Raw genomic sequence first — 27,740 nt, forward strand, 5'->3', positions numbered from 1 at the left:
GAAGCAGCACAGACAGGAAGGTGGGAGGGAAAGAAGCAACAAGGATGGCAGGGGAAGAAGAAAGAAAATAGAAAATAGCAAGTCAGTCACAGCACCAGCAGCAGAAAGTCACAAGTTCAGTTAAAGCAATCAGGATTTGGTCCGTGATCCAGCCAAAAGAAGAGGAAGTTAAGCTGAATCACGCTTCCCAATTAGATGGGTTCACATGAAAGTGATAATGAAGTCCAAGAATCATAAGCAATGGGCGGGCTCCAAGACCCTTGTTGAACACAATATCTCTCGCAAGTGAGAACGCATGCGTTGAAGCAAGCAACACCTAAAAATGACAGAACAGAATTACACTAAATTTACCCAGAAACCCCCTCGCCATGCACCTCTTATGACCGTACATAATACATGCCTCGTGACATGTTCTATGACAGCATTGATAACATCACTGATGACTTCTCAAATCATTGATGACAACACCGCTCATGGTGAGGGCATAAGGTAAAGTTACTTCAGTTAACTATAGCTGGTGATTTTTCAGCTTTAAAATATTTCGTTTTAACAGACATTTTCACCTAATTATATTGTCGCTTTAGCCTTAGTGTTTTTTAGTGTATTTATATACTAAATATGAAGAGGTTTTCACAAACATAAAAGTTATTCATCCACATAAAATCAGACATAATAAAACACCCTGCCTCCCACATACTGGACATCATAATATAACCTGCTAGACATGGTATATGAACTGCTCCTTCCAAATACCATCAGTTTATTTCAGTGTCATGTTCTGAGTGCTTTCTCCCGTGCCGCCCCTCAAGACAGTTTATCTACATTTTCTTCTGTTAATATACATTTGCCATCACATTTTTTCCCCTTGACGTTGACTGCTGGAGAAAACCGGGGGCTGTGGCTTTGAGGAGTGCACTGTGAGAGGGCCAGAGTCTGAAGCTATACTTCAGTGGTGCTATTCTTGCTGTCCATGCAAGCTCAACTGAATGGATAGGCATGGTTGGGCTTTAAGAAATGTTCTCTCTGCTTGTTCAGACCTCATCTAACCTCTGCCAGTTTTCTTCTTAACTGTTGCCAAATCGATCATATTTCCTATGCAATATTTTCCCAAAAAGTCCCTGTGTTTTTTGATTTTTTAAATATTTTTATTCTTTGGTTACTTTCAGAATTTTGTGAATTGCAAGGTTGCTTACATTTCATCTTATTGTAATCTAAGGAAGGTGTTATATTCTAACTTGCCTTTCATTTGTCCTTTTTGCTTCAAACTGGTTGCAACCAGCCAGTACTACATTTATTCGAAGGTAACTGAGCCCAGCAGATTTTCCAGTCCTTTTCAGTTCATTATGATCAGAGTTTCATTGATTTTTCAGTCCCATGGCTCCCATAACATATCTGTCCATAATACTTAACATCCTGAAAAGTTATTATAGAATTTCCTGTGTGATTTTGTAGGTCATGCCTGTTATGCCTTTTACATCTAGCCTAATCCTAATCATTTGCTGAGAAGGTTCAATTGCATTTGGAAAGAGTGAGGTGGTCAAGGGGCATACTTGTCCTGTAACCTCTCCGATATGAACAGGAGGTGATTTAGCTGCAGCTCGGTTTTGGTAAGCCAGTAATTCTTTTAAATGCTTATTAGCATCAGATACTAATGAGGCTACTACAATTCCAGTTTGATTAGTGATCTGATCTATTCTGATATAAAACATCCAACCAAAGGAATGCCTACAATTGTCAAATCCTGTGTGGTATGCATAACTTAGGATAAGTGGGATGTATTCTAATTTCAATGACAAAGCTTTTGGGAGGGCTATATCATCAACATTTGGAAAGGCTCCCCGGGCGTACGCTAAATAGAGATGTCGGCACTTCGACCATGGTGGGCATAACTATGCCCCTTTCTTAAGAAATAGTTGTGTGGTTTGTCTAGCTGTTCTGCAAGATGCTTGTACACTTCCTAGAACATCCATGTAGCCCTGGGACATTTGAACTTGATAGGGTTGTCTTGGCCTTCCTGGACCTACTGAGTGCTCCAGGGATCTCTTACTGCTTTTCTGTTTCTTGTTGATACCTGGTAGTTTTACTGACACTTAACATTAAATGTGTGCCTGGGTGTTTAGGGGAGAGCAGATCATCTGTCTGGTTTAACCTAATGTACTCCATTTCAGACGGTGATATCTTTTAGTCAGGATATTTGTGTCTTTCTTCATCTTCCTTCTAATGAAAAAAAAAAAACATAATTGATTTTGGTACACACTCTTTGTCATCCTCCAAATATCTGCCATAGCTGTTCAATTCTTTCTTCTCTTGGGAATTTCAATTTGGCCATATAAACCTTTATTGAAATCTTTTGGCAGAGATCATCTAATCCATGTGGGATTTTTAACAGTGTTAAAATTGACAATGGTATTATATACCCTTCTCCAGAGTCTGAGTGAAACTTCCTTTGTAGAAGAACAACATGCTGGTGTTTTGAACTTAATCCCAAGATATAAGTGGGCAAATCCTTGGTCATTTAACCTCCAAAACGCAGTATGTTACCATTCCTATCCATGTAAGAGCCAGTTTAGTTTTAGGTATTTGATCTCATTGTTATCTGTCACCCATGTGTGAAATCACTGTCAAATTTGAGTATTAGCTCGAGGTATTACCTGAACCTCATCTCTTCCATTAAGACGTGGTTCATATGGGAAGATAATATCGACCCTTTGTGTATGTATTACAACCAGTGTCTGCAATTATATTCTGGGATGTTTTGAGTTCCCTAGTTAACGTTAAACGTATGTGACCTAGATAAAGTATTTAACAGTTAACCTTGATTTGTTCTCCTACTTGATGAATCCTTTGTGCTTAGCTATTCAACCCTCCTGCCCCCCTTTCAACTCTACAGCCCTTCTAACGGGCTTGCTCTTTCACAAGGTTTTACAGTTGTCTGTAAAATGGCTATTGGTTTTTGTTATATTACTCTGCAGTTGGGAAGATTGTTTCATCCAGGTTGTTCTAAGTCAAACTTTGTCGGAGGTTTGCTCTTTGGCTATGCTTCCTGGTCTCTGAGTCTTTCTTGTTGTCTTTTGCAGTTTCTGTGCATGTGATCACTGGCATAAAGGTCCTCTATTTCTGCACACAACTGTTTTCTATAAATTCCCTCTTAGTAGGATATTTGAAACTGCTAAATCTCATCTTTACTAATTTTAAGAGTTCTTGAGCTTCTTGGTAACAGTCTTCTTTCTATCATTTCCCTGAATGAACCTTATAAATTGTTCACCAATCTGTATGGAGCTTTTTTACTTGCAGATAAAAGCAAAAGCTGGCAATAATGCTCATGTTTGATGAAATGTGATCATGAGTGATCTCAGTAGATTTGTAGATGATTGCCTAGGGATAGATCCTCCAGTTCAGCTGCAATTTTATAAGGCACTATATAAGAAATACTTGGTATTCACTGCAGTAGTCAAATCTGCTTTTAACTTTTCTCTAGGCATGTCATTGTAGTGGTCTTGTGTGGTCACATGATCCTCAATTGTAAAGTATGTAACAATGATAAAATCGCTAAGTATGTCCAATTCTCTTCTATACATGTTTGCAAAACTGAACAATTTGTGGCTGTGTATGATGCTCCCAGAATGCCCCTTTATCATATAGAAAGAAGATTGGAAGCAAAATTGGCAATTTTATTTATTAGGCAAACTGTGTAATCCCAAAAATCTTTTGTGACTTGTAAAATGTACTCAAACATAATTGCATCGTAAAAAACATCAAGATCCCAGACAGATTGACTAACCCAAAGTGCATTTTTAAAGAAAACTTTAAATATAATTTTTTTAAGGCATCATTTAGTTAAACATGTTTGATGCATGCTACTTAAATTATTTTTTAGGTCTCGCCTGGCGTAGACTGCGCAGACATGCGCAGTCTCGCTGGCGAGATTTAATGAGTTAGGGTAGATTTCTCTAGTGGGCTTTAAGCCCCGCCCCTCTTTTCCATTGGCTGGCGCGTCACCGTTTATGCTAAACGGTGGCCAGCTATTGGAAAAGAGCGTCTAGTGACGTACACTTTTCTCTTTTAGAGCCGTCCCAGTTGAACTAGCTTGGTTGCTTTACGTTTGTAGTAAAGGCTTTTCTTATCTTTATGGGGCCATGTGTTTCAAACATATGGCCCCATAAAGACAAGAGAACGGCTGCAGCATGGTCCTCTTTCACTTTTGGGACCGCGTTGCTCTGCCTTGTTAATTCCAATCCGACCCTGAAAACTGGCCATGTTGTAACCCTAAGGGGGGCTCTTATGATAATACATGTGCAACACAAAAATAATAACGAAAGAAACACTTGCATTGTGTCAGTTTGAGAATACGAGTGCAATAAGAAACACAAAATGGAAAAAAACATTTCCAATGTAGCGCTAATAGGCATGCAGTGGTGTAAATAATCACACGGTGACGAACACAGTGAAAAATAGACGAATGGGAAAGCACAGAGGCGCGGTGACGCAGCTCTGAGATAGTATGCTTCTGTCTGTTCATGCAAGGGAAGGGTCTATTTTCAGAAGACTGCCGAAGAGCAGGGGTACACGCATTTCATGGGATCACTCGGTAGCAGCACTAAGGGGGGATGGGGCTCGCCATGGCCCCGGTGTCTTTAGGTGCAGGCGTGCCGCAGCCTGGCGCTCTCAACATGGCTGCTGTCCTCCTGCTGCTTCATTCCTCTGCTGTGCCTGGACTTCACGGGAGCCGAGAAGGAAGAGTGGTACATGGCCTTCCTCAACATCACCTATGCCGACCCAGTCCTGGGAGAGTTGCGCTCCGAGAAGAGCGAGTGCGGCCGCTACGTAAAACACTCACCCAAGCAGGATGCCCGAGGAGTTGCAGTCATGCCCAGGACCGGCTGGCCTGCGACCCGCACAACACGCGCTTCCCCGTGCCTGCCCACGCCCGGAGCTGGGTGGCACTAATCCCCAAGGGCAACTGTTCCTACCGGGACAAGATCCGGCACGCCGCCATGCTCAACACGTTGGCCGTCGTCATCTTCAATGTCGGCTCTGCCAACGCCAATGAGACCATCACCATGTCCCATCCATGTGAGAGCTCTCTGCAGCGACAGGACGGGTCGCAAGGTGTGTGTGTGTGTGTGCGCGTGCGTGCGTGTGTGTGTGTGTGTGTTTTTGTCTGTCTGTCTGTCTGTCTGTCTCTTAGGGACTTACACTACCTTGTGGCTTGACCTCATTCACAACAGCCACGACCTTAACTTACACCTCTGTCGTAACTGTGCTCCAGATACACCTGCCTCCTCACCCTACTTCCCCATTCCATGCAGGCCACTCTCATTAATGCCAGATACTCTTCAATGTTTACATCTTGATTTACTTCTGGCAATCTGAGCCGATGACTTCAAAATTGGCACCTCTCCCGCCATCCCATTCTAGCAACACTTACCTTCGAACTGTCACCTTCCCATAGCCACAACCATGCCTCGGTCATACCTCTTTCATACTTATTGATTTATTTATAGTTCAGCTCTTCCCCATCTGCACATTCCCCTCCTGCCACTCACAGCTACTTCATAATACTTAACGTACCTCCGCCTTCATCCTTACTCCCTTGTCACTCATCCACAAGGTCATTCTTACCTGCTTTTCGTCCTTTCATTCAGACTTAATCATGCTTGCCTTCTGTGTCCTCAGGTCACTTTTTAGACTCTCGTTCTTGTCTTCGAAAGAATATCTCCCTTGCCTGACACCATGAACACATACCACTGTTCCTGGAGTCCTGGCTCTCTGTCACATTTTCTCACTTCCTTCAAGCCTCTCCTCAACTGTATCAGAATGATGCTTCCTGCCAGTTACTCTCCTAGGGCCCTGAAAAGCCGTATCGGTGGTTGATCCTTTTCTTATGTTACTAAGAAGGTGTGGAACCTACCTCTCCTCCACCCCCCCTGCCTTCTAGGCTTCCTCATACTTGTCATTCTGGAAAAAACGGGCGATTTAAACATTCCTGCCTCGGACTACAAGTACCAGGATAGAAAGAAAAAGCATGTTTGCCAAGTGAATGGAGATAATGGTTTGCTCGTTGTATATTTTAAGTTACAGGCTACAACTAGGATAAAAAGCTGAGGATTAAGGGGCGCCAAATTCGGTTCTGCCCAGGGCGTTATCCGCGCAAAGACCGACCCTGCTTGTGCAGCACCCCCTGTACATGTGTGCAGCCCCCTTCCTCAGCACGGTCTTATTGCATGTGCAAGTCTGATTCGGTAATGAGTGCAACGCATGTGCTGCCTTTGTACTGTCTCCACTGCTGATCCGCCTACTAAACGGTCTGCAACAGTTCCAGTGAGAAAAGGAGAGTATGCTTCGTAAGGTTACGATTCTGTTTATCGCGTTGTAAGTAGTCATTATAATAACCCCAGGCTTTCAGTCAAATAGCCAATACCTCTTCATCTCAGTAGGTATTCAGTTTAATGTTCCTTGCGTCTTGGCAGGTGCTGCTCCCTTACCCTTGGTACCCATAGGTGTCCAGTGTAATGCCCTTAACTCCTTACTTTTTACACGTAGATGTTACGTGAATAGCCCATCAGGGACATTTTAAGGATTTCGGGGGTCTCTGGTCCAAACATATTTTGAGGGCCCCTGTTGGGAACAGCTTTGAATGTATGATCCAATTTCAGCTCATTCATGCCCTCTTTGGCCAGGTCACTGATAGTCCACAGACACACTCTCCAATTTCTAAATGTGTTTTTATTTAATATTCAAGGATAGTGATGTGCGTTTTCAATACTGTAACACAGCAGCAGCTCACAAATATTCTTGCAAATAATCTGTGACCCTCTCCCATTTCTCATATGTGAGCTCCTGTTTTGATCTTAAAGAAACTTTTTGATGGATGTTGCATGAAATATAAACACAACATTTCAGTAATAGACTCTCACACATCTCCCACTTTAAAAATGAATTAAAGGAAAACAGTATTTAAAACAATCTGTTTCAGAATTATTCAAGGGCATCAGGGCAAGGCCTCTGAGCACAGAAATGGCTCTATTAGTGGCCCCCTGAAAGGGTGGGGCCCTGAGCCAGAGCCCACTTTGCCCATGCCTGAAAACATCTCGAAAGCCCATTCATAGATAGAAGGTGTCTTTGTGGTGCATATTTTTAGGTCTAGCCTAGCGCGCCTGCACTACTCGCTCTGCGAGACAGGCTATAATGGAGTATGCAATAGGTCTCTTTCATTAAGTTAAAGCCATTTGCTTTGCTACACAATACCATTAGCAAAGCAAATAGCTTTAACTTAATTAAAGGCGAGACCGATTGCATTTTCACTGCTTGTTTATAATTAGTGCAAAGCCAGTTTGGATCACAAATGTGCCTCTACCGGTCTATGCATTGCATTGGTGCATATTTTCGACTTTACGGAATTCGTAAGAGTTTATAGAAGTATGTCTAGCAACCTGAGACCGTGAACAGCCATTACAACGCGGCTGTTTCACCGCAAGTCATTACATGGCACGCGTTGTATTACGATGAGTTGTAATGAGTCGTATTCACCAGCGACATTACGCACTCCTAGCAAACTATGGTGAATTCCATTTTTGCATGTGTAAATATAAATTCATATATTTGCTCATGTGAAAATCTGCAGGGCAAGTGCAGATGTATCTGTTAAGACCTTTGCTTCTTTTTTCTCTATTGAGAAAGTTTTGTTTCCCTCTTCCCTTGAGAAACTCCATTCTTACCTTGGAAAAAGTTTTACTCTTGTCAAGAGTACATTTCCATGGTTTAAAGGGTTGGAAAGAAGTTGGTTACTACCATTAAATGCGTCCATTTGAGCGTGTGCACAAACTCACTGGGCGGTTAACCTCTGCAGTGAACACTTCCTGCCTATCTTCAGCCTCAGTAGCTTTACTCGCATGAAAATCATCTTGCAAGTAACATTTTTTATGAGTGAAAAATAAATTGCATGTATAAAACAGTATTAAATAGATAACCTGAAAAGTATGATTCTAACAAGCCTTTGCAGCGTTAATCTAGTTCTAAAATCTAAGACTAAATTTACTATGTGCAGTCATTGATCTCCTCCTCACCACCTCATCCATCCGACATACCCACACCACCCTCTTGGGTGACTTCCACCTCCCAGAAAAGGCAAGCTAAAAAAATATAAGAGACATCCTCTTCAACCTCATCGACACACTCAATGTGCTAAAGTATGTCGCACAATCAACACATTTCAAAGGCCACACCTTCAACCTTGTTTTCTCAGCATCACCAACAATTCAATGCAAACCACATTTACCACTAGACTGGACTGACCAGTTTGCCCTGCTCTTCGTCCTACCAACAAACCAAGGTCAACATAAAAGAGAAGACAAAAATGTTTAGATCCCTCAAAGCCTACGCCTCAGACAGCATAATGCTTTAAATCCTCTATCACCCTATCAATTCCACGTCCGATGTCAACACCCTTGTAAATAACCTCAGGAATTTTTGGGAAAATTGTGAACATCCTCATCTCAATGAAAACACGAAGGTCCAAGCCAAAGCTTCCAGCACCCTGGTATTCTAAAGCGCTTGCTGATAATAAATGATCCGTCTGCAGACAGGAAAGAAAATGGAAGAAAAACAGAACTCCTGAGGACCTCATGATACTGATGTCCCTCCAGACAAGACACAGACGGCTCATTACACCAGCCAAAGTAAAGTACTATACCAGCATCATCAATGAAGCCACGAGTGGAAGCAGAACACTCTTCAAGCCAATCAAGCACTGCATCAATCCCTTGCCAGACCCACCTATCCCTCACTCCACACAAAATTGCAATACTGTTAACCTCTTCTTGAGTGAAAAATACTGACGACTGTTATGCTATGTTGCATAAATAAGTCAGCTCGGCACTTTTTGATCTTTTATTCCGGGAAGTAGTTTAGTACCAAGATCATTAACCTTACTACAAGACTGCCAGCCGTCAACTAAACTCCTTGGAATTCCATACAGCATCTTACTGTCTGTAAAGTTTCCACATTCTACAATAGCCACAGCCTGAACAATCTGTAGCCCATAACACATTCCCCTCTCACAACCCACAAACAAGACATAACAGGTAAAATGAAAACATACTATAGCACAATATAAGGTGAAATACAATTATCCTAAATACTGGATAACAACACAACAACACAACAGAATGCTACAGTCAACAAGTAAAAGGAGAAACTATTTTCACCAACTCCCCTCTTCTCGCAGAGCACAGAGAAATCTTGTGACTTATAAGTAACCACCACCCTGTCAAAAAACACTATAATATTTATTTTTCCACGTTATCGTTCCACCATACAGGCCTTCCATGCATCTTATTCTTCCTATCTTCCCATCCATCTCAACCTCCTCGACTTCCCATACATGTGGTGGAATCTCCTACAGTATTTTTCTGCACAGAGGTGCTTGCCTGGACAATGTGGGACATACTTAATGTATCCTCCGTGTAGGATAGTGCCCCTTTTTGACATAGTGCCCCCAACTTTTTGCTTGGTATCTGTTGAAATGTTGGCAGAAATGCACTGGTTTGCTGCTATCCAGGTCCCCAGGGCCAGATCTCTTTCCCTAACTCTGTACAATTGTTCCCTCATTTGGCAATAACCTTTAAGTTCCTAGTAAATGATACCCCTGGTACCTAGTGGAGGGGGTACTAAAGATGGTCCCTAAGGGCTGCAGCATGTATTATGGCACCCTAAGAGACTCTCGTGCAAACTGCCATTGCAGGCTGCCTTACATGGTACAGAAAAGAGTGAAGACACTACATGGAACACCTCCTGTGTACCATGCCTGCAGATACGGCATGCAGTATAGGTAAGTCACCCCTACAGGAAGCCTTACATCCCTAAGGCAAGGTGCTTTATACTACATGTGTGGACATCTTTGCATGCCTCTGTGATGTCCAAGTTGATTCTTAGATATCACAAGTGAACAGAGAATCCATTTTAAGTACATGTGCTGGGCACTGGTAATTAAGAGTTCCCCAGCTACATGATGGCTTAGCTTAAAACCAAAATGTTTGGTATCAAACATCTCATATTAATAGACTCTGATTCCAGTGATGCATGTATGTATTAATACACGCACCTAGTGGGAACCTTAGAGATGCCCCCTGAAAACCTACTAACTACTATTGTACTGACTTACTGGTGTAGACCAACCTGCCACCACAGACATGTTTCTGGCCCCCTGCAAGTGAGTGCCAACACACTCTGAGGGCAAAAACAATGCCTGCTCTGACTGGAGGTGTTAGCCATCCTGCTTGGAAGAGTTGACAAGTAATCAGCATATCAAAGTAGGAGGCTTTAAAGGTCCTTGCTGCCCTTGATATTCGACCCACGCTTCCCCCAGACTTGGGAGATACCACCCCCTGCGCTGCAGCTATTTGCCACCAGAACAGGCGAGGAAGCTAGTTCCACCCCTAAGGTGGGCTGCCTGATGTGAACACGAAAAGGAGAATCCCACCATTTTGATTTATGGTGGAATTAGGCTCACTGGGTCAGGGTTATGCCCACTTCCCAGAGGAAGTGGTCATAAAGAGGGTTTAGTCACCCTAAAGGTAAGTAGCCCATGGGCTCCTACCTGTTACTCACTTTAACGCCCCTAAATTGAGAATTAAGGAGCACTTCATATGTCAGGAATTGAGATTTCGGTGGGTCCAAAAGCAGAGGACAAAGAAGAGCCACAAGGGCCAAGAACTGAAGTCTGCTGTATCCTTTTGGTGCCAAACCATGCCTGCCTGCAACAGTCTTGATCGAATGACTCATCCTGCAACCTTGGTAGACTGCCAGCCCTTCACAAATTGCTCTCCCACACTACCAGAAAAGAGAGCACTTAGTGTTATCCTTTTTACCTCTGTAAACCAATAAGGGTGGCCTGAACTCTTTATATGGTGTACCTCGTTTTGGTCCACTATATAAAGAGCCAGCTTCCTAAATTCAATACCACCATATTCCTCCTCATCTCAGCTTTTTAACACATCCAGGTTTTTTCACCCATAACTGACCTCCCACTTTCCGTCCAACACTCCTCATACAGTTCTTATTGTCATAACGTGTCTTTGATATCTCTCCTTTCTTCTGACACTGTTCTCTTCACCCCATTTCTAGTCATCTAAGTTTCTCCTCTGCTCCACACAAATACATGCCGGATTGAGTTTGGAGTATGGAATGCTCTCCTTCAACAAAATGAATTATGTTGCAGATTGCTTTTCAAGGCTGCTGACTGAGTGTAATGAAAGAATGAAAGTTACTGCCACATCCATAGCAAGGGTAAGAGAAAAGACAATATCAGAAGAGGATTCAGAGTGAGCAGAGGACAGTGATGAAGAGCTTGTAAAAGTGATTGGAGTCTGTAGTTAGTCGATGGTCCAGTGTTAAGGAGAATTCTGACGCTGCCAAAGTGTACTGGAATGTATGAGAGGAATTTAGTTTAATTGAGAGTTCCTTATTCAGGGGTACACGGTTAGTGCCACCTGAAGATCTAGGAGAGAAAGTCATCAATTAGGCACACGAAGGTCACTTTGGGAGGTACTTGACAAAAGCAAGGGTACGTGAACCATACTGGTGTCAGGTAGAGAGGGTGGTTGAGGACTGCTGACAGTGTGTCAAAAGTGATATGAGTAGAACACATAATGCGCCTTTATCTCGATTAGAGATACTGTCAGAACCTTGGACAAAGTTGGGTTTGGATTTCATAGGCCCATCTAGAATTGTTGTTTCAGGGAGAAAGGTATGTATTGTTACGTGTGGATTTTATGTCCAAATGGGTATTCGTTGTTAAAGAAGAAAAAATTACAGGACCATAAAAGCATTCAATGTTGAATACATCGATTGTGCCAAATAACATGCAAAGCGGATCACCACAGTGGCAGAAAGAAAACTACTCGGTGGCCAAACATTGCCATCCCAAATGTTGAGGTTGGTTATTTCTGCCAGTTCCCTATTCAAAAAGGCAACCACATCATGATGTATCAAATGGTCACATCAACGTGGTGACATCATCGTCTAGACGTAGATAGACGTAATTACATAGAGATGAAACAGGGACTCCAGAGGAAACTTCACACGTCTCTGCTTCGAACTCTATGTCCGGATCCTTCCTTTCTGCCTTTCCAATGCGAACGGTAAGTCCCAGCGCAACTAGTTCATGTAAAAACAAAGTAGTTGTACACATTTCAAGCAAGTCGCAATCAATTCATCCAGCAAATATGTCAGAAAGTAGGAATTCCTGAACAATCCAGGTATTTATAGCATCCAGTTAAGCTCAAAATTCTGAAGAAGCTGTAAAGTTAAAACTAGGTCTTCCTCTTCTTCGCTCTGCATGTGCAGACTGGTAAGACGGCTGCAATGAATCAACAGTCCCAGTGTTTTCACCTTGGAAATTCACGAATAGTCTCCACAGAGCATCACAATTTATAGTGATCAGTTGCACATTAGGAGCACAAAACAAAGTAGTATTCATGGGCCCCTAGATTGATGATCCACACCTGAGAAGTGAGGTTCCAATCATTGCCAAACTGTTATGATGCGCTGAACAACAAGTGAGCCCTCCACTTGATTATTTCATCTTTTATTCCACTAAGTAGTTCGCTACCAAGATCACCAGCATTCAACTCAACTCCTTGGAATTCCACACAGCATATTACAATCTGTAAAGTTTCCACATTCTACAATAGCAACAGCCTGGTTTGAACAATCTGTAGCCCTTAACACAGACGCAACAGCACATTAACAACACTAAGCCTGCTTCATGCCTTTTGTTCACCCCTTCCTATATAATCCAGCAATGGTTATCCTTTAAAGCTTATATTTCGCACTTCTCTCTGACACACTGAACCCCGTCAAAGTCTTATGACGATTGTGTTTTACCACTGTCACTCATCAAAACTCTCTCCGGGGATGCTCACTCAACCTTACTCACTATTGTCAATGCCTCCCTTGCTCAAGGCATCTTCCCAAAAGCTATCAAGACAGGTCATAAACTTCCACTCCCAAACAAATCTATACTAGACCCTGATTACTTTATTAACTACTGGCCCATCAGTAGCCTTTAATTTATTGGCAATATCATAAAAAAGCACTCTATGTTCAACTCCAAGATCACATTTATGCTAACCATCTGCTTCTTGACTACCAGATCACACTGAAGCACTTAAACCAACACCCTACACATCGCATATCATGCCCTCTTGACATCAGATTAATAGTACCCCTGCCTCCTGATATTGCCGCACTTGTCAGCTTCCTTCAAAACAACTTGCTATCCGTCCTCATGCGCACCCTTAATTCTTAAATGGGATTCACCTTTGTTCATATGGGCACCTCCATAAACCAAAAGATCCTTATCACCTGCAGAGTCAGTGAGAGTTCCATACTGTCTAGTATCATCTTCAACCTCTACATGGAGCTGCTTGATGCTCTATGTGCAGATATGAACATGAAGATTCACCTTATGCTGATGATACACCGCTCTTCTTAAGTCTCCTCTGCTTCAGACATCCAGTACCTCAGATACTGCCTGTACATAATCCAGACATGGATCTCCAGTTCAGCCAACCAAAACAGAATTCCTATTCTATGCTGAGAACAACAAACAAGAGATTGTACAAATTTGTCTCAATTACATGAACCTTGACAGCTTTGAATCCCAACTTTCATTGAATGCCAAGTCACTTGGATTCACTTAAAATACCACGCTCACCCTCAAAGAACACAATGCTAAAGAAATAAATAAAAGATGGCCTGATACCAGCTCTTTCCTCTCAAGAAAGTGTAACCATTTCTTCTAGAATGCGACTCCCAAAAAGCTATTTAAGCCTTTGCACTCTTTTATCTGGATAGTGGTTACACCCTACTCCATGGCCCTCAGGTTTCACATTGGCACCCCTTAATGATATCCTACAAGCTACAGAAAATCATCATTGAGGGCCTGTGTAAATATGAACACATCACTCCCACCCTAATGAAACTTCATTGGCTCCTTTGGTCACACACAGCATTTTCAAAACCAACTGCATAATTTCCAAGCATCACAACTAACACTTCCTCTTATCTTGCAGACAGGCTCCACATCTCTGGTGGTTCTTGGCACACCCAGGACACCATCAGACTACAGACTAGGAAGTGCCATCAAAGAAAAACAAGCATTGGCATAGCCAATATGTCTCGCTTTTGGGACCTTATAAGTATTTAGTTATACAGCACAATATCCTTGGGGCAACAACAACTGTTGCATGGCAAAACACTTATAAGGTCCCAAAGGCGAGACCTATTGGCTTTGCCAATGCTTGTTGCTGTTTTTGTGGTACTGCAATATATAGGGATGTTATTTGTCACTGTTTACAGTTTGGATTACATCATTGAGGACACTATTGTTAATAGGATCACGATGTCTCCAGTGACAACTTCTTGCTGGCCAGGTCGTGCCGAGGGGTTCCTTTTCCGGTAGTTCTGCTGTCCTGATCGAGCCGAAGGTCCTGCTGCAGTTGTCTCCTCCCTTTGTGTGTGTGGTTGTGGTTGTGTGTGTGTTGAGGACACTATTGTTAATAGGATCACGATGTCTCCAGTGACAACTTCTTGCTGGCCAGGTTGTGCCGAGGGGTTCCTTTTCCGGTAGTTCTGCTGTCCTGATCGAGCCGAAGGTCCTGCTGCAGTTGTCTCCTCCCTTTGTGTGTGTGGTTGTGGTTGTGTGTATGTTTATGTGTGTGGTTGGGTGTAGGTGTGTGTGTGTGTGGTTGTGTGGGTGGTTGTGTGTGTGCTTGTGGTTGTGTGTGTGGTTGTGTGTGTGTGTGTGGTTGGGTGGTGGGGTGTGTGTGTGTGTGTGTGTGTGTGGTTGTGTGTGTGTGGTTGTGTGTGTGTTGGTTGTGGTTGTGTGTGTGTGGTTGGGTGGTGGGGTGTGTGTGTATGTAGTTGTGTGGTTGTGTGTGTGTTGGTTGTGGTTGGGTGTGTGTGTGTGTGGTTGGGTGTGGTTGTGGTTGTATGTGTGACAGTAATACTAAAAGCATCTCAAAATAAAGGAACACAAACATCGAGTTTGGAGAAAGAGAAAGCACGTTGTAAGTCAAACGGGCGCAGCAAAGCATTGACACAACAACAAAAACAAAACAATATCACTTAGCAAAGACTGAGTGCTAATAATGGATACACACAGCCCATCATCTTAAGAGTTCGATTGCAACCAATGTGCACTCAAACCTGCCCCCTCCTTGTGAGTTGCACCCCATATTTCATGAGTTATAACTGCTGCACCCACCATAGCGCTTTGAGATCTAAAGCGCAACTTAGGTCTAATCGACTAAGCAGTTGCCAACATGCTGTGCTTTTAACCCCTTCAGCGCGGCGCAGATTACCGCGCTGTGCTGAAGGGTTCGTGCGCGGGCGGGGCCATGACGGAGCGGTTCCGTCATCCGCACAGCGCAACCGATGCGCATGACGGAACCGCTCCGTCATGCGCATCGAAAGGGTTAAAGAGAATGTGCCAAAAGTTTCCAGCTTCCTCATCATGTCCTCATGAAGGCGCCAACGAAAGGACTCTCTGAATGGTGCAACGGACATGAAGCAGCCGTTGCGATCAGAAATAAACACTGAGAACGTTGTCCAGTTTCACAGTAACATTTCCTTAATGTTCCTTAAGTCACAAAACAGTAATACTAAAAGCATCTCAAAATAAAGGAACACAAACATCAAGTTTGTGGAAAGAGAAAGCACGTTGAGGCAGCGATGGAAGATACATTTAAGGTGGGCGTGATATTGCCTGACGGAGATGCACCCACTGGGAGAATCCCGAATACTTGTAAGCGCGAAGGCGGGGGGAGGGGCGGAGGCAGGGAGCAAGCAAGAGGAAAGACAGATGACGCTGAAGGCTGGCGGTTCGCGCGTGCACGCAAGCTTGTCGCCAGCCAGCAGCACTTTGAAAACTCACCTACTAAAGTCTCTCCGAGCAGCGCATGCACGCTGACTCAGCGAGACTTAAAAATGCAATGATGTACCACGCAACACCAGCGAACCCATGTAATGTATGTGTGCATTGTTGTGAATTTTTCCCTGGGGTGGGGAGTGCGGGAGAAAATATGGTACTGTTACTGTTATTGAATAACAATAAAGATTTTTTTTTTAAAAAGCCGAAAGAAATGATGCAGTAGAAATAGACTATTTTGGGGCGAGATGAACAACTAACAATACGAACACATCAGATGGCTTTCATTTAGTAATTTAATTGTAGCACAAATCAGAGCCTGATTCAAAAGATATATTTTTATTCCTGCACCCGTAAACAAACTCTTAATCATGGCTGTACATTTACGAGATTTGGGAATTTAGGTGCAAGCCCAGTAGTAGTGTGCTTGGAAAGCCGTACCACTCATGGGTTTCCAGTCATACAACTGGGAAGGTCGTGTGGCATTTGCTGTTTGCCCAATGCACAGCTGTGGGCACAGTACAACTGAGCTTTTTTGAAAGGAAGTTTCCCGTGCAACAGCACATTTTAATTTCTTTAATTTTTTTTGTTCCATGTTTACTGTATGGAGCAACCCCTGTGAAGTGACTCAATTAGATGCACAAAGAGTTCCAGGAGTTTTATTTATGGCAGAGAAGACAGCTTACACAACCACGACAGTCTGTTGCCCACAGCACATCTCAACCACCCACCATCGAACATAGAATCTAGAACAAGCAATAACATTCTCCAGTGGTTCTTTCCCTTAAAAGCAATGGGGATCTTCGGTTGTGTGTTGACCTTCGTAGTTTGAATAAAGAAATTTGGATTGACAGGCATCCACTACCTAATATTCATGAATTAATTTCAACCTTGTCTGGTGCATGTGTATTTTCTACGGTAGTCTTAGCTAGTGCATACCACCAAATCATGCTACATGAACAATCTAAGTGTTTAACAGCCTTCATTACACCTGAGGGCATGTACCAATTTTTGTGAATGCCATTTGGGTTAGCCAGTGCTGCCTCGGTTTTCCAAAGACTTATGAAAGATGTGTTGGAGGATTGCCCTGGCGCAATAGCCTTCCAAGATGACATTCTGATTTTCTGAAAAGATTTTGAGGAACACGATAGCAACTTAAAAATGGTATTGAACAATATACAAAAGAAAGGTTTAACGCTCAAGTTTTCAAAGTGCAAATTTAGAAAAGATAGTGTTGAGTATTTAGGTCATGAGCTATCTCGCGAGGGTATTAAACCAAAGCTAGACCATGTTGCTAGTATTTCAAAAGCTCCAGCTCCTACTACCAAAGAACAATTGTTATCATTCTTAGGTCTAACGGAATTTTATAGCAAATTTGTTAAAAACTATTCTGCAAGAGTATTTCCTCTTCGCATTTTACTGAAAAAGAATGCAAAATTTGTTTGGGGTGAAGAGCAAAACAAAGCTTTTGAAGCCCTTAAGAAAGAAATTTGTACTGCTCCGTGTTTGAGACCTTTCATGATTGGTGGGGAATGTATTGTCGCAGTAGATGCCAGTAGCACTGGATTAGGTGCTGTCCTCATGCAAAAGAAATTTGGAGAAGAGTATGTTGTGTCTTATGCTTCTAGAGCCTTGCGTGGAGCAGAATTCAACTACTCCACAATAGAGAGGGAATTACTGGCATGTACCTGGGCTGCACAACATTTTAGACAATTTCTGTGGGGGACACAATTTCAATTGAGAACAGACCATAAACCCCTTATAAATATGTTGGCAGCTGGTGGGGGTAGACCTCTCACGGCTCGGCTGGCTAGGTTAGCGGCTAAATTGCAAGAGTATCAGTGTTCAGTTGTGTATATTCCTGGCCGTATGAATGTCCATGCTGACTGCATGTCTCGTCTATCATACAGTGAGAGTTTAGATCCCATTGATGTTACAGATGAGTGTGACATAGCGTATACTATAAAGGATGTTCAGCACAGTATAAGTTCGGATGCTATTTCAGAAGAGATTTGGACTAATGCAATGTCTGAAGATGGCATTTTGTTAGATGTTGCAAAATATCTAAAAAGTAGCTGGCCTGAAGAGAGGAAGTTGAGTGGAGAAATGGGATCATTCTGTAAAATCAAGGATGAGCTCATGTTTTCACATGGATTTGTAATTAGGGGTGATAAAATTGTTCCGCCTCAGAAAATCAGAGAACAGTTGGTGAATCTGTCCCATGAAGGACACTTAGGCATGTCTTCTACTAAGCGAAGTTTGAGAGAATTTTATTGGTGGCCTAGTATTGACAGCATGGTAGACAGGTGGGTCAGAGAGTGTGTCCAATGCTCGAAGAGTGACAAGTCTGTCAAACCTTTATCTGGGGAAATTTCTCCTATTGAGTATTCACAGGGACCCTGGAGGAAACTTGGTATCGATATTATTGGTCCTCTAAATCTACCTGCAGCCAAACATGTTTTCGCCTTGGTGTTAGTGGATTATTTTTCTAAATGGCCGGAGGTCATTGTGGTTGACAAAGTTACTTCCAATCAAGTTATTGAATTTTTGGAAAATGTTTTTAGTCGTGAAGGTTTGCCTTCTGAGCTTGTTTCAGACAATGGGCCACAATTCATTAGTTGTGAGTTTGAAATGTTCTTACATAAATGTGGCGTCATTCATAAAAGGGTTTCCAACTATAATCCAATGGCCAATGGTCAAGTTGAACGGTTTAATAAAGTTGTAAAAGAATCAATACAACTTGCTATAAAGAGCAATATGGATTGGAAAAAAGCTTTACGGGCCACTTTACATACATATCGCATGTCTCCTAATTCAGTCACAGGTTGTTCTCCATTTGAAATGTTGAGAGGTAGAAGACCATGTTCTAAACTTATGCCGTGGTGGTTGAAAAAGAACAATATTTGTGATCCTATTTTGGATTTTAATGTGGTTAGAGAGCGTGTTCAAAATTACCAAGATAAGATGCGTAGGGTCAATTGCAAGAATCGTCCTGTGCACTGTAAAATCAAAGTGGGTGATTTTGTTCGTGTTAAATATGGAGGTTTAGACAAAAGATGGTCTAAATGGTCTGATCCAGTTAAAGTAATTGAAGTATTCAGCAAAGCTGTCAGAGTACAATGAGGGAAAATTTGGAATTTTAGACGGGTATCTATGTTTAGATCCAAGAACGTGGGTGGGGAATCATGTTTTCCCACGAAATGAGTCACCAGTCAAGGAAGTGAGTGAGGATTGTCAAAATTTTCTAGATTTTGGAGTTGGATTTGACTTTGAATCAGGGAAGTTACTTCCAGCTTCTAATGTTCAAGTTTTTGGTACTGGTGATAACATTGTGACACCTACTTTAACTCCGGATGCTGTTATGACACCCAGTGATATTCCGGGAGTGAATCAAAGTGTTAGTCCTGTAGAAGATGTACCTGTTGAATGTAGAGAAATACCTGCTCAAAGGAAAAGTTCTCGTATTAAGAAACCTCCTGGAAAAATGAATGATTTTGTCAGTTTTTGATAGTTATACATAGAGAATACTTATGTTAGTTTAGTATCGCATCAATGACTTCTGCTCTCCTTACATTCTTCTTAAGCCAGCATGTTTTGAAACCCACTGTACCGTGTCATTACAGCCGCAGGTGCAATCATGAGCACAACAGTTAGAAAACAGCCGCAGGTGCATTCACGCACAATATAAATACCTTTAAAATCACTTCCAAACGTGAGCGCTGTCTTCTTTGAAATCCCGGTCGTCGCCAATATGAAGTAACTCAATTAGACGCACGAAGAGTTCCAGTAGTTTTATTTATGGCAGAGAAGACAGCTTACACAACCACGACAGTCTGTTGCCCACAGCACATCTCAACCACCCACCATCGAACATAGAATCTAGAACAAGCAATAACATTCCCAACTACCGCGTGACCATTCATAGTATGGACACTACACCCTGCCCCCGACATAAAGTTTCAGAGTATGTCTATGTATGTTGTATTTGTATAGCAGAGGACTTATTCCCCCCTTGGAGGTGGATTTTACCCAGCTCTGGGGCAAATCTCCGACCTTCTCACAGGTGGAAAAGTGTTAGTAACAAGTTTGCAAATGTTCAACATTCACATAGTTGTGGGCATTCACAGACTTTCAAGGCAAACCATGCCCACGTATCACCCCTCGCATGGGGTTTACTACCGCCTAATTGTAAAGTTATGGCGTACAGATTCACTGTACTAAAAATATTTACACCTGCTAGGAATCATCCACAGCTGCTTGGAAGGAGTAAACGGATCCATGTTTGGCCAATCAAAGCATATTGAAGAAATTTTAATTCTTTGACAAATTACAAGTTAAAAAAATTGATGTTATGCAGTGTTAGTGCATACGTCATCCCTTCACTGTTACCCTTAGCTCTCGTGTGTCAGATTCTCCTGTAGCCAAAATGTAGAACCAACTACTATGGAGCGTCACATTCAGCATCTGAAGTTCATGGGAAACAAAGCAAGCTAAGGCTTTGAATTGAGTAAATTCCGAAGAAGTTTGTTTGTCTGAGCTCTGGCAAGCAGATACTTTCTGTATTAACCTCCACAACTTGTAGTTGATAAGTGCACTACTTTATGTATTAGTGTTGACAGAATTCTAATGAAATAAGGAATTGTATCCCAATTGCTCATAATACAATTTAGCCACATCTTGTTTCCCTGTGAAACTTCTAATATTAAGAGTAACCCAATAGGTGGGAGGGCAATCCATGTTTTTGTCATGGCTGTGTACATTGCCTTTACTTATCATGAAAGTCTTACTTTTGAAAACGCTTGCTGTTTATAGCTCTGCCAATAATCATTATTACGAATAATCAATTAAAATATTATTATTTTATCAACCTAACTAATTGACAGACTGACCAACAGGATTTGTTTAGCTAAATGTAGAAAGAGGGTCCATATAATCCCAATTTGGGAAATTTTTCTAGCTTGCATAAATATTCTCAATTAAGGATCAATCACCTACAACTCAATATACAAGCAGGTTCATAAATCTCCTGCTCTGGCTGTATTGAGCAATATTTCACATATTTATGTAAGAAGCAAAGAACCATCTAAATTAAATTCATTTATAGCTTTAATATTGGTATCAAAACGTTTTCATAAATAATTATTAGTATTGTACCAAATGCCCTTGTATCCATATAAAGCAATACACCAGGTCATTTATCTACATGAGTCATAATTGTTGTTAGGAGGCAGTTTATTGGGAGAAAACATCAATTCCATATGTAAGCGCGAAGGCGGGTTGAGGGGCGGAGGCAGGGAGCAAGCAAGAGGAAAGACAGATGGCGCTGAAGGCTGGCGGTTCGCGTGTGTGAACGCAAGCTTGTCGCCAGCCAGCAGCACTTTGAAAACTCACCTACCAAAGTCTCTCCGAGCAGCGCATGCGCGCTGACTCAGCGAGACCTAAACATAGCAGCATGTCTTTTCTATCTATGCACCCAAGATCTGGAACAACCTCCCTGTATCCATTAAGATCACCCCAATGGTCCTCAAATTTAGGATGAAGTTGAAGAGTCTCCTCTTTAAAGTGCACTCCATCACAAAGCATTAAAGTATTTCCATTGATCTAAAACTTACTATGTGCTCACATTTATTGCAAATAAGGGGACTATGGCACACTGAAATTAAGGGATCAGCTCAAGAATTTCACAATATAATCAAGTGAAGAACGTCAGATTAGAGGGTGATCGCCTTGGTCCTCAGTTGACAACTTGGGCATTGAGCCACAAGAAAACTTTAGTTTTTTTTACATGATTTAAGTTTATTTATAATAACATTTTGTGAAATTGACTGAATGCTTAAAAGTAAATGTGCCAGAGCAAATTCACAAGACACATCCTCAGAAACTAAAGATTCAGTAAGAGGTTACCGAATCTCTATCTGGGCTTAGAAATCCATTACAAAACTGTTTTTGGAAGGGGCATGTTTACGGCGTCACTTCCAAATACTGTTGTAATACAATGTATCAATGCTTTACAACCAACATCCCCTTCCCCTCTGGGGGACCTGTTCCCCTTTTTGGTCATAAAAAACTGTTCGTTTATTTTGGAATGAGCAGTGGTCCAGGTGACCACTATCAACATTAGGAAAACTTTTGTAAAAAAAAAAAGTACTTTTTTTTCTTAAATGGAGACCCATTTCCATGAAGGAAAATGGGTTGTCTTTTTAAAACTAAAATTACTTTATTGAAATGTGATCGCAGGCATGGTGATCTACTGACTGCAGTTGGCCACCATCCCTGTGATGTCATCTAATAATTGTGAGTTGCAATTTGCGACCTATCGCATGAATATTGATGGAAAATGTCAGATTGCGACCCAATATGATTTAGAAATTTATGAACGGACCTATTAGTGCAAAGGTTGGTTCCCAAAATTTTACACTGGACACAAAAATACTTGTTGCAAATTGTGATCAGTATTTTGCGACCAGTGTTAATTACATCAGGCCCTTAGTTTCAACTTAATTTGGTTTGCTCCAGGGTTTTATTTTCTTTTTACAATTAAAAGTGAGCAAAACTGCAATGATATTTTATACTTTATGATGGTAAATATAGTTCTGATTTTTTAAATTTGAGCTTCATAGTTTTACTTTTTCCAACAGCGATATGGTTTACTGCGGAGTATATGACAACTCCTTGGACAACGACAACTACAATGTTTCAAAAGGATTTAATTACCATCAAGGACCTGTGAGTCAAAATCTTTTGCTTGACTTTGAACTTTTTTCTATGATTAGCTGACATCTTCATCAATATTCAAAATTGTTCTTTTTCTAATTTTAGGAATGGCTGTGGCCAATTGGGTATTTCCTACGAGCAAAGCTGTATTTCTCAAAGTTGCTTGGTGAAGAGACGTACATGAAAACCATTGTATTGGTTAAAAATGTTCTTTCTCGTCATTACGTACATCTTGAGAGGTATGTACTTTATATTAATATCCTATTACTATGTTTTTAAAAGCTCAAATACAATTAATTGGCACATAATAGCACTGTAAGTATTAGGGCAGTCGGTTTCAAACAGTGCAGTGCACCCTCCCTGTGAGGGCATATAAACATATCCCCAGGTGGTACACTATGATCCCCACAAAAATAATGATTTTGGGCCTATTTTTAAAGGACATGGGCCTTGCCCCATTGATATTTCCTTTTTTGTTGTACCGACAAGTTCCCTGTACAGAAGCAATGTTGGCAACTTACGTAAGATAGTGAGAGTGGTGTGTAAGGAGCCTGAAGCTCTGTACCTAAAACAGAAATATGTTTGCCGTGCATTTTCCAGTTGTCTGCAGACCTGAGATGTTTTGCACTGCACCCAAATGAAATTTCACTTATACCGGTGTAATTTGCTTAATTTCTGTCATTTCTTGTGTTGGTTAGTGTGTATGTTTAGAAGTCATCAGACCTCGGAAACATGATAAAATAACCCAGATTGGGCTGCAGTGGTCTCCATGTGCCTCAATTACTCCAAGGACTGCAGTTGAGCCCAACAGATGAGACTAGTGCCGGATTCTCCATTAGGGCACCTGATATTCCTTTACATTCCTGCACAAATATTAAATAGATCAATTTATTTAGAGATACAATCGTATCTCTAAACACATTGATGTATTTAGTCTTTTCTGTCTGTCCCAGACTGCCTGCCCAGCCTCGCTCTGAAGCAGGAGACAGAAGCCAGGCAGTAAATCAACTTTCTGAACTGTACACACGACTCAGGTCTTACTGTTCTAAATTCCTTCATAATGAATCATTGCCATTGTAATCTATGGCTGGATCCACGATAGGCCAGTGACGCTTTCAGCATCATGGTTTCGGGCGTTGGAGTCTCTGTCCCTGCGTGAGAACAGCCATCAGTCATTCACAGGCATGGATCCTACCCTTTCCCATTCATCAAATATAGGAGTGGCTGCAGCACATGTGTTCTGGTGCCCTGTTCTTTGTAATGATAAATGTTAGAATTCTAATCTACTGATATCCATATTGTGCGGAGTCCCCTCACCATGCTAACCTCCCCCACTGTAACACTCCAGGCTCTGGCTGCACGTCACTGGCCCCGTTAGAAGTGGAGCTGCTGCATTTGTTCCCCCATGAAATTGATCCAAAAGACGAGCAGGCCATGGTTCTTGTTCCCTTGTGAGGTTGATCCAAATATCCGAGTCAAGCACAATACCAGAGAATTGGGCTATCTGCTGTATGATATTAAAACTGTCCCTCTTCATGTCCTTAACAGCATTAATGCAAAACATGGGTTGATTTATGACCAATGAGTGTTAAAAATGTTAAGGCAATGCATGTCAGCACTTTAGTTCCTCTCTTATTTCAAGTTTTACTCAATCTTGCCTCCCTTGTGTTTCTTTCTGTATTTTATTTCATGCATGTGCAGGTGTTTGAGGGGCTTTGATTGAGAGCTCTGACGCTGAAGCCAAAGCAACGTGCCTGTCAGTGGATTGATCTCTCTATAGAGCACACAGAATAATGGTCATGTGTTGCAGTTGTAATTGCATTTATGTATGAAGGTGATGGATACATGCCGAAATCCTTGTTGTTACTCATTTATGTTCAACAGTTAACAACCATTGACCAAACCAATCGTACTGACAGGTTTTAGGTGTAGGTCAGTTCTTGTGTTATATATCTGGATGCAATGACATCTCAGGGAGAAACCAAAATACCGGTCGGGGAGCACACTGTGGTAATCAGAAATGTATTTGACATGTTCCCTTTTAGAGAGTCAACACATTTTTCATCCCACTTAAGACCTGTCTTGACATATTTTTATATGACTGATTGCAATCAATAGCTGTGGGTCCTTCCCGAATCCTGGCTATAGCATTTTCTTCCAAAGTTGATGTATGCAGTGCAAGACACTGGGCAAGCACACTTTCAAAGAGTGAAGTTGTCGCGTTGTACAATTTGCACATTACAGTACCACAGGAAAAACACCATAGAAGGACACCACACCTATAACCAATATTTATCTATATAAAACAAGACCAAAACAACAAAAATCCAACATACCCAAATGAAGATATCACTTTTAAAAGGTTCAAAACAGTTCAGTCCATAGGAAACTATGGATGCGTCACTTTTAGCACTAAGTAGCTTGGATGCGTCAAAATCAAAGATGCAAACAGGCACAGGGGAGGTGAGTCACCAGAAAAGCAAAGCGACGCATCAATTCCTTACTCCGAGGAGGAGGTGATGTATTGATGCCTTACTGCAATGCAGGGGAGGTGATGCATCGGTTCCTTAATGTCAGGGGAGCTGATGCGTTGGTTCTTTTACCCTGAGGGGAGGTGATGCGTTGATTTCTGGACATGTGGCCTCGGTTCCTTACTGTGGAGCAAAGTTGATTAAGTACTTGTCGCACCGGGAATATACATCAAAAATCTGGATGCTCCAGGTCAAGTGGCAGAACAGGAGCTATGTCAATTTCCTAGCGTTGAAGCCGGAGATGCTTCGATTTCTTCAGCTGCACAGCAGGGCCTGCGTTTGAGTCGGAGCATGTACCAAGAACGTCAGTGACACGACGCTAGGTACTCAAGTTGCGGTGATCTTTCAGCTGAACGGCAGGTGCTGCGGGGATTAATCAACCACACCATGGCGATGCATTCGTTTTTTAAACGCACAGCGGTGCTCAGTCAGAAAAAACTGGTGCTGAGGGTCGATTCCAGGGTTATCTTGGTTCTTTAGCAGCCACACCACCTCCAAGGGCCCAAGACTGGAATTGGCACCACTTGGCAGGCCAGAACTCCCAGCAGAGGAGTTTCAGGGGCTGCAGGTGAAGTCTTTCCTTGGAGAACCTTGGAAGCAGGATATAGAAAGCAATGCCCAGTCCTTTCACCCGCTCAAGACAGAAGCTGCAATCAGCAGGCCAAAACAGCAAAGCAAAACTGTAAAGTGGCAGTCCCTCTTAAAGTTTATCGAGCTCTTCTTCTTAGCAGAGTGTTCTTTAGTCAAGAAGTGTTCTGAAGCTATGGTGTCACAGCTCCGGTACTTATATAAGTTTCTATCTTTGAAGGAGGTGGAGAACCTGGAAGGATTCACAAAGTGGGACATGATTTGGTATGGCCAGACAAGGTGATCTGTAGGCGAAGGGAGACATGATACGATTTCAGACCCTCCGAGACAACTACAAACTAGCAGAAAGTGAAGAATACTTGCACTGTACTGTGACTGATTATTACATCAGGTACTGGTGTGACGAAAACAATGACTGCTTTCCAATGTGACCTATGTACTCAAGGTCCTTTTCTCCAGTTCTGCGTATATCAAGGTGCGGCAGTTATACATTCATGGTGGTCGAATTTCTAGCCTGGTACACATTAGACGTTTCAGTGCCGCTCTATAATTAGTGAGGAGTTTACTAAGGAAGTTATTTGTTTCAACTAGTCCAAGAACTGAGCCATAACTACTGCTTGAAGGATTTGTGCAATTGAGGGTGGACCACAAATCAGCCTATAGTTCACATTGACACCATTCAGTTTCTTGAGAGAAAGTGTTACAAAGGCATGTTGGAGTTTATTGGGGACTAATCCTAACATTAGGGAGGAATTGACAAAACTTGAGGTGAGAGTGGAATGTCCGACTTATCGAGTTTAGTAGTATATGCTCAAGTTATGTCATCATTTAAAAAACATTTTTTTAGAAATGTAATCTTAAAACGTATCCTTAATACTTGAAGCTAATCACCTTGGATTTAAAGCAGATAACTTTAAAAGAGTGGTGGCTACAGTTCGATCATCTGGGTCTGATACATGGCGTATGTTCATGATGTCCACAAGAGATACATTTACCATAAGAGTGTAGGATTCATTGAGGTATTCAGTGGATAGTATAAATTTCAGAAACAAAATCTGGTATGGATGCAGCCTTGGAGAACAAACGTTGGAATCCCCCGATGAAAAAAATGCATATATAGAAATAACTCCATGAACATAAAATGGATCAGGGCTTCAAATAAGTTGTGGGTAGAGACCCTCCTGGCTTTGACAGACAATAGTGGAGGGTCGTCTAGGATTATAGGTTTTACCAAACTGTTGAACATGAAGGCAGCTGATCACAGCACATTGTTATTAAAGAATAATAGAAAGACTGAGGTTTCTGAGTATCAAATAAATCCGATTTGTTAAAAAAAATGGATCTTAAGAAATTACATGAATGTGTAGATGTAGTTTAAAGTAAATTAAACTCTTATTAAAAACCATGAAAGATTGTCCCGATCTTGGTGGTTCTCAGAATAACAAGGGGACTTGACAAAAATAACTGATTCCTGTTCCGCCACAACGCTCCATAGCTACACTGCAACGGACACTGATAAGATCAACAAAATGTACTCCTCATTTGACACTAACTCTTCCTTAGCCGTAACCAACTGGGAACACCTACCTACACATCCAGAGGTTGCAACACGGATGGGCAATTTCACCCCTCTTACAGAACTAGAGGACGAGAGAGTCATGTTGGAAGTAAAATCAGGATCCCCCCTCAACCCATACCCCCACTTTATATTCTCCCAGATCACATCGACAATATGCTCTTATGTCACTCACCTTCTTAATAGATCACTGGACACAGCAGTATTTCCAGAAGTATGGAAACAGGCTGTAGTTACTCCTCTGCTGAAGAAAGCCGGAACAAATGTTCATAACCCAAAGAACTATGTGCCCATTTCTCAGCTCCCATACCTCTCTAAGGTCTTATAAAAGCTGGTAAACAGACAACTGGCCAATGACTTGGGGGTTAACGAACTACTGGACTGTTCTCAGACTGGCTTT

At 41.9% G+C, this 27,740-nt stretch overlaps 1 protein-coding gene across 5 annotated transcripts in view; it reads left to right on the forward strand.

The window, feature by feature from the left end:
• Positions 1-27,740, forward strand: part of AGL (amylo-alpha-1,6-glucosidase and 4-alpha-glucanotransferase) — a 453,547-nt gene that overhangs the window by 388,720 nt on the left and 37,087 nt on the right. For all 5 annotated transcript variants that reach the window (XM_085601874.1, XM_085601873.1, XM_085601871.1 and 2 more), the window contains exons 32-33: positions 22,570-22,657; positions 22,751-22,884. In XM_085601874.1, the coding sequence (XP_085458000.1) occupies positions 22,570-22,657; positions 22,751-22,884 (222 nt within the window). The remainder of the gene's footprint in view (positions 1-22,569; positions 22,658-22,750; positions 22,885-27,740) is intronic.

Source organism: Triturus cristatus, chromosome 4_2 (assembly GCF_964204655.1).
Source record: "Triturus cristatus chromosome 4_2, aTriCri1.1, whole genome shotgun sequence".
Classification (NCBI taxonomy): domain Eukaryota; kingdom Metazoa; phylum Chordata; class Amphibia; order Caudata; family Salamandridae; genus Triturus; species Triturus cristatus.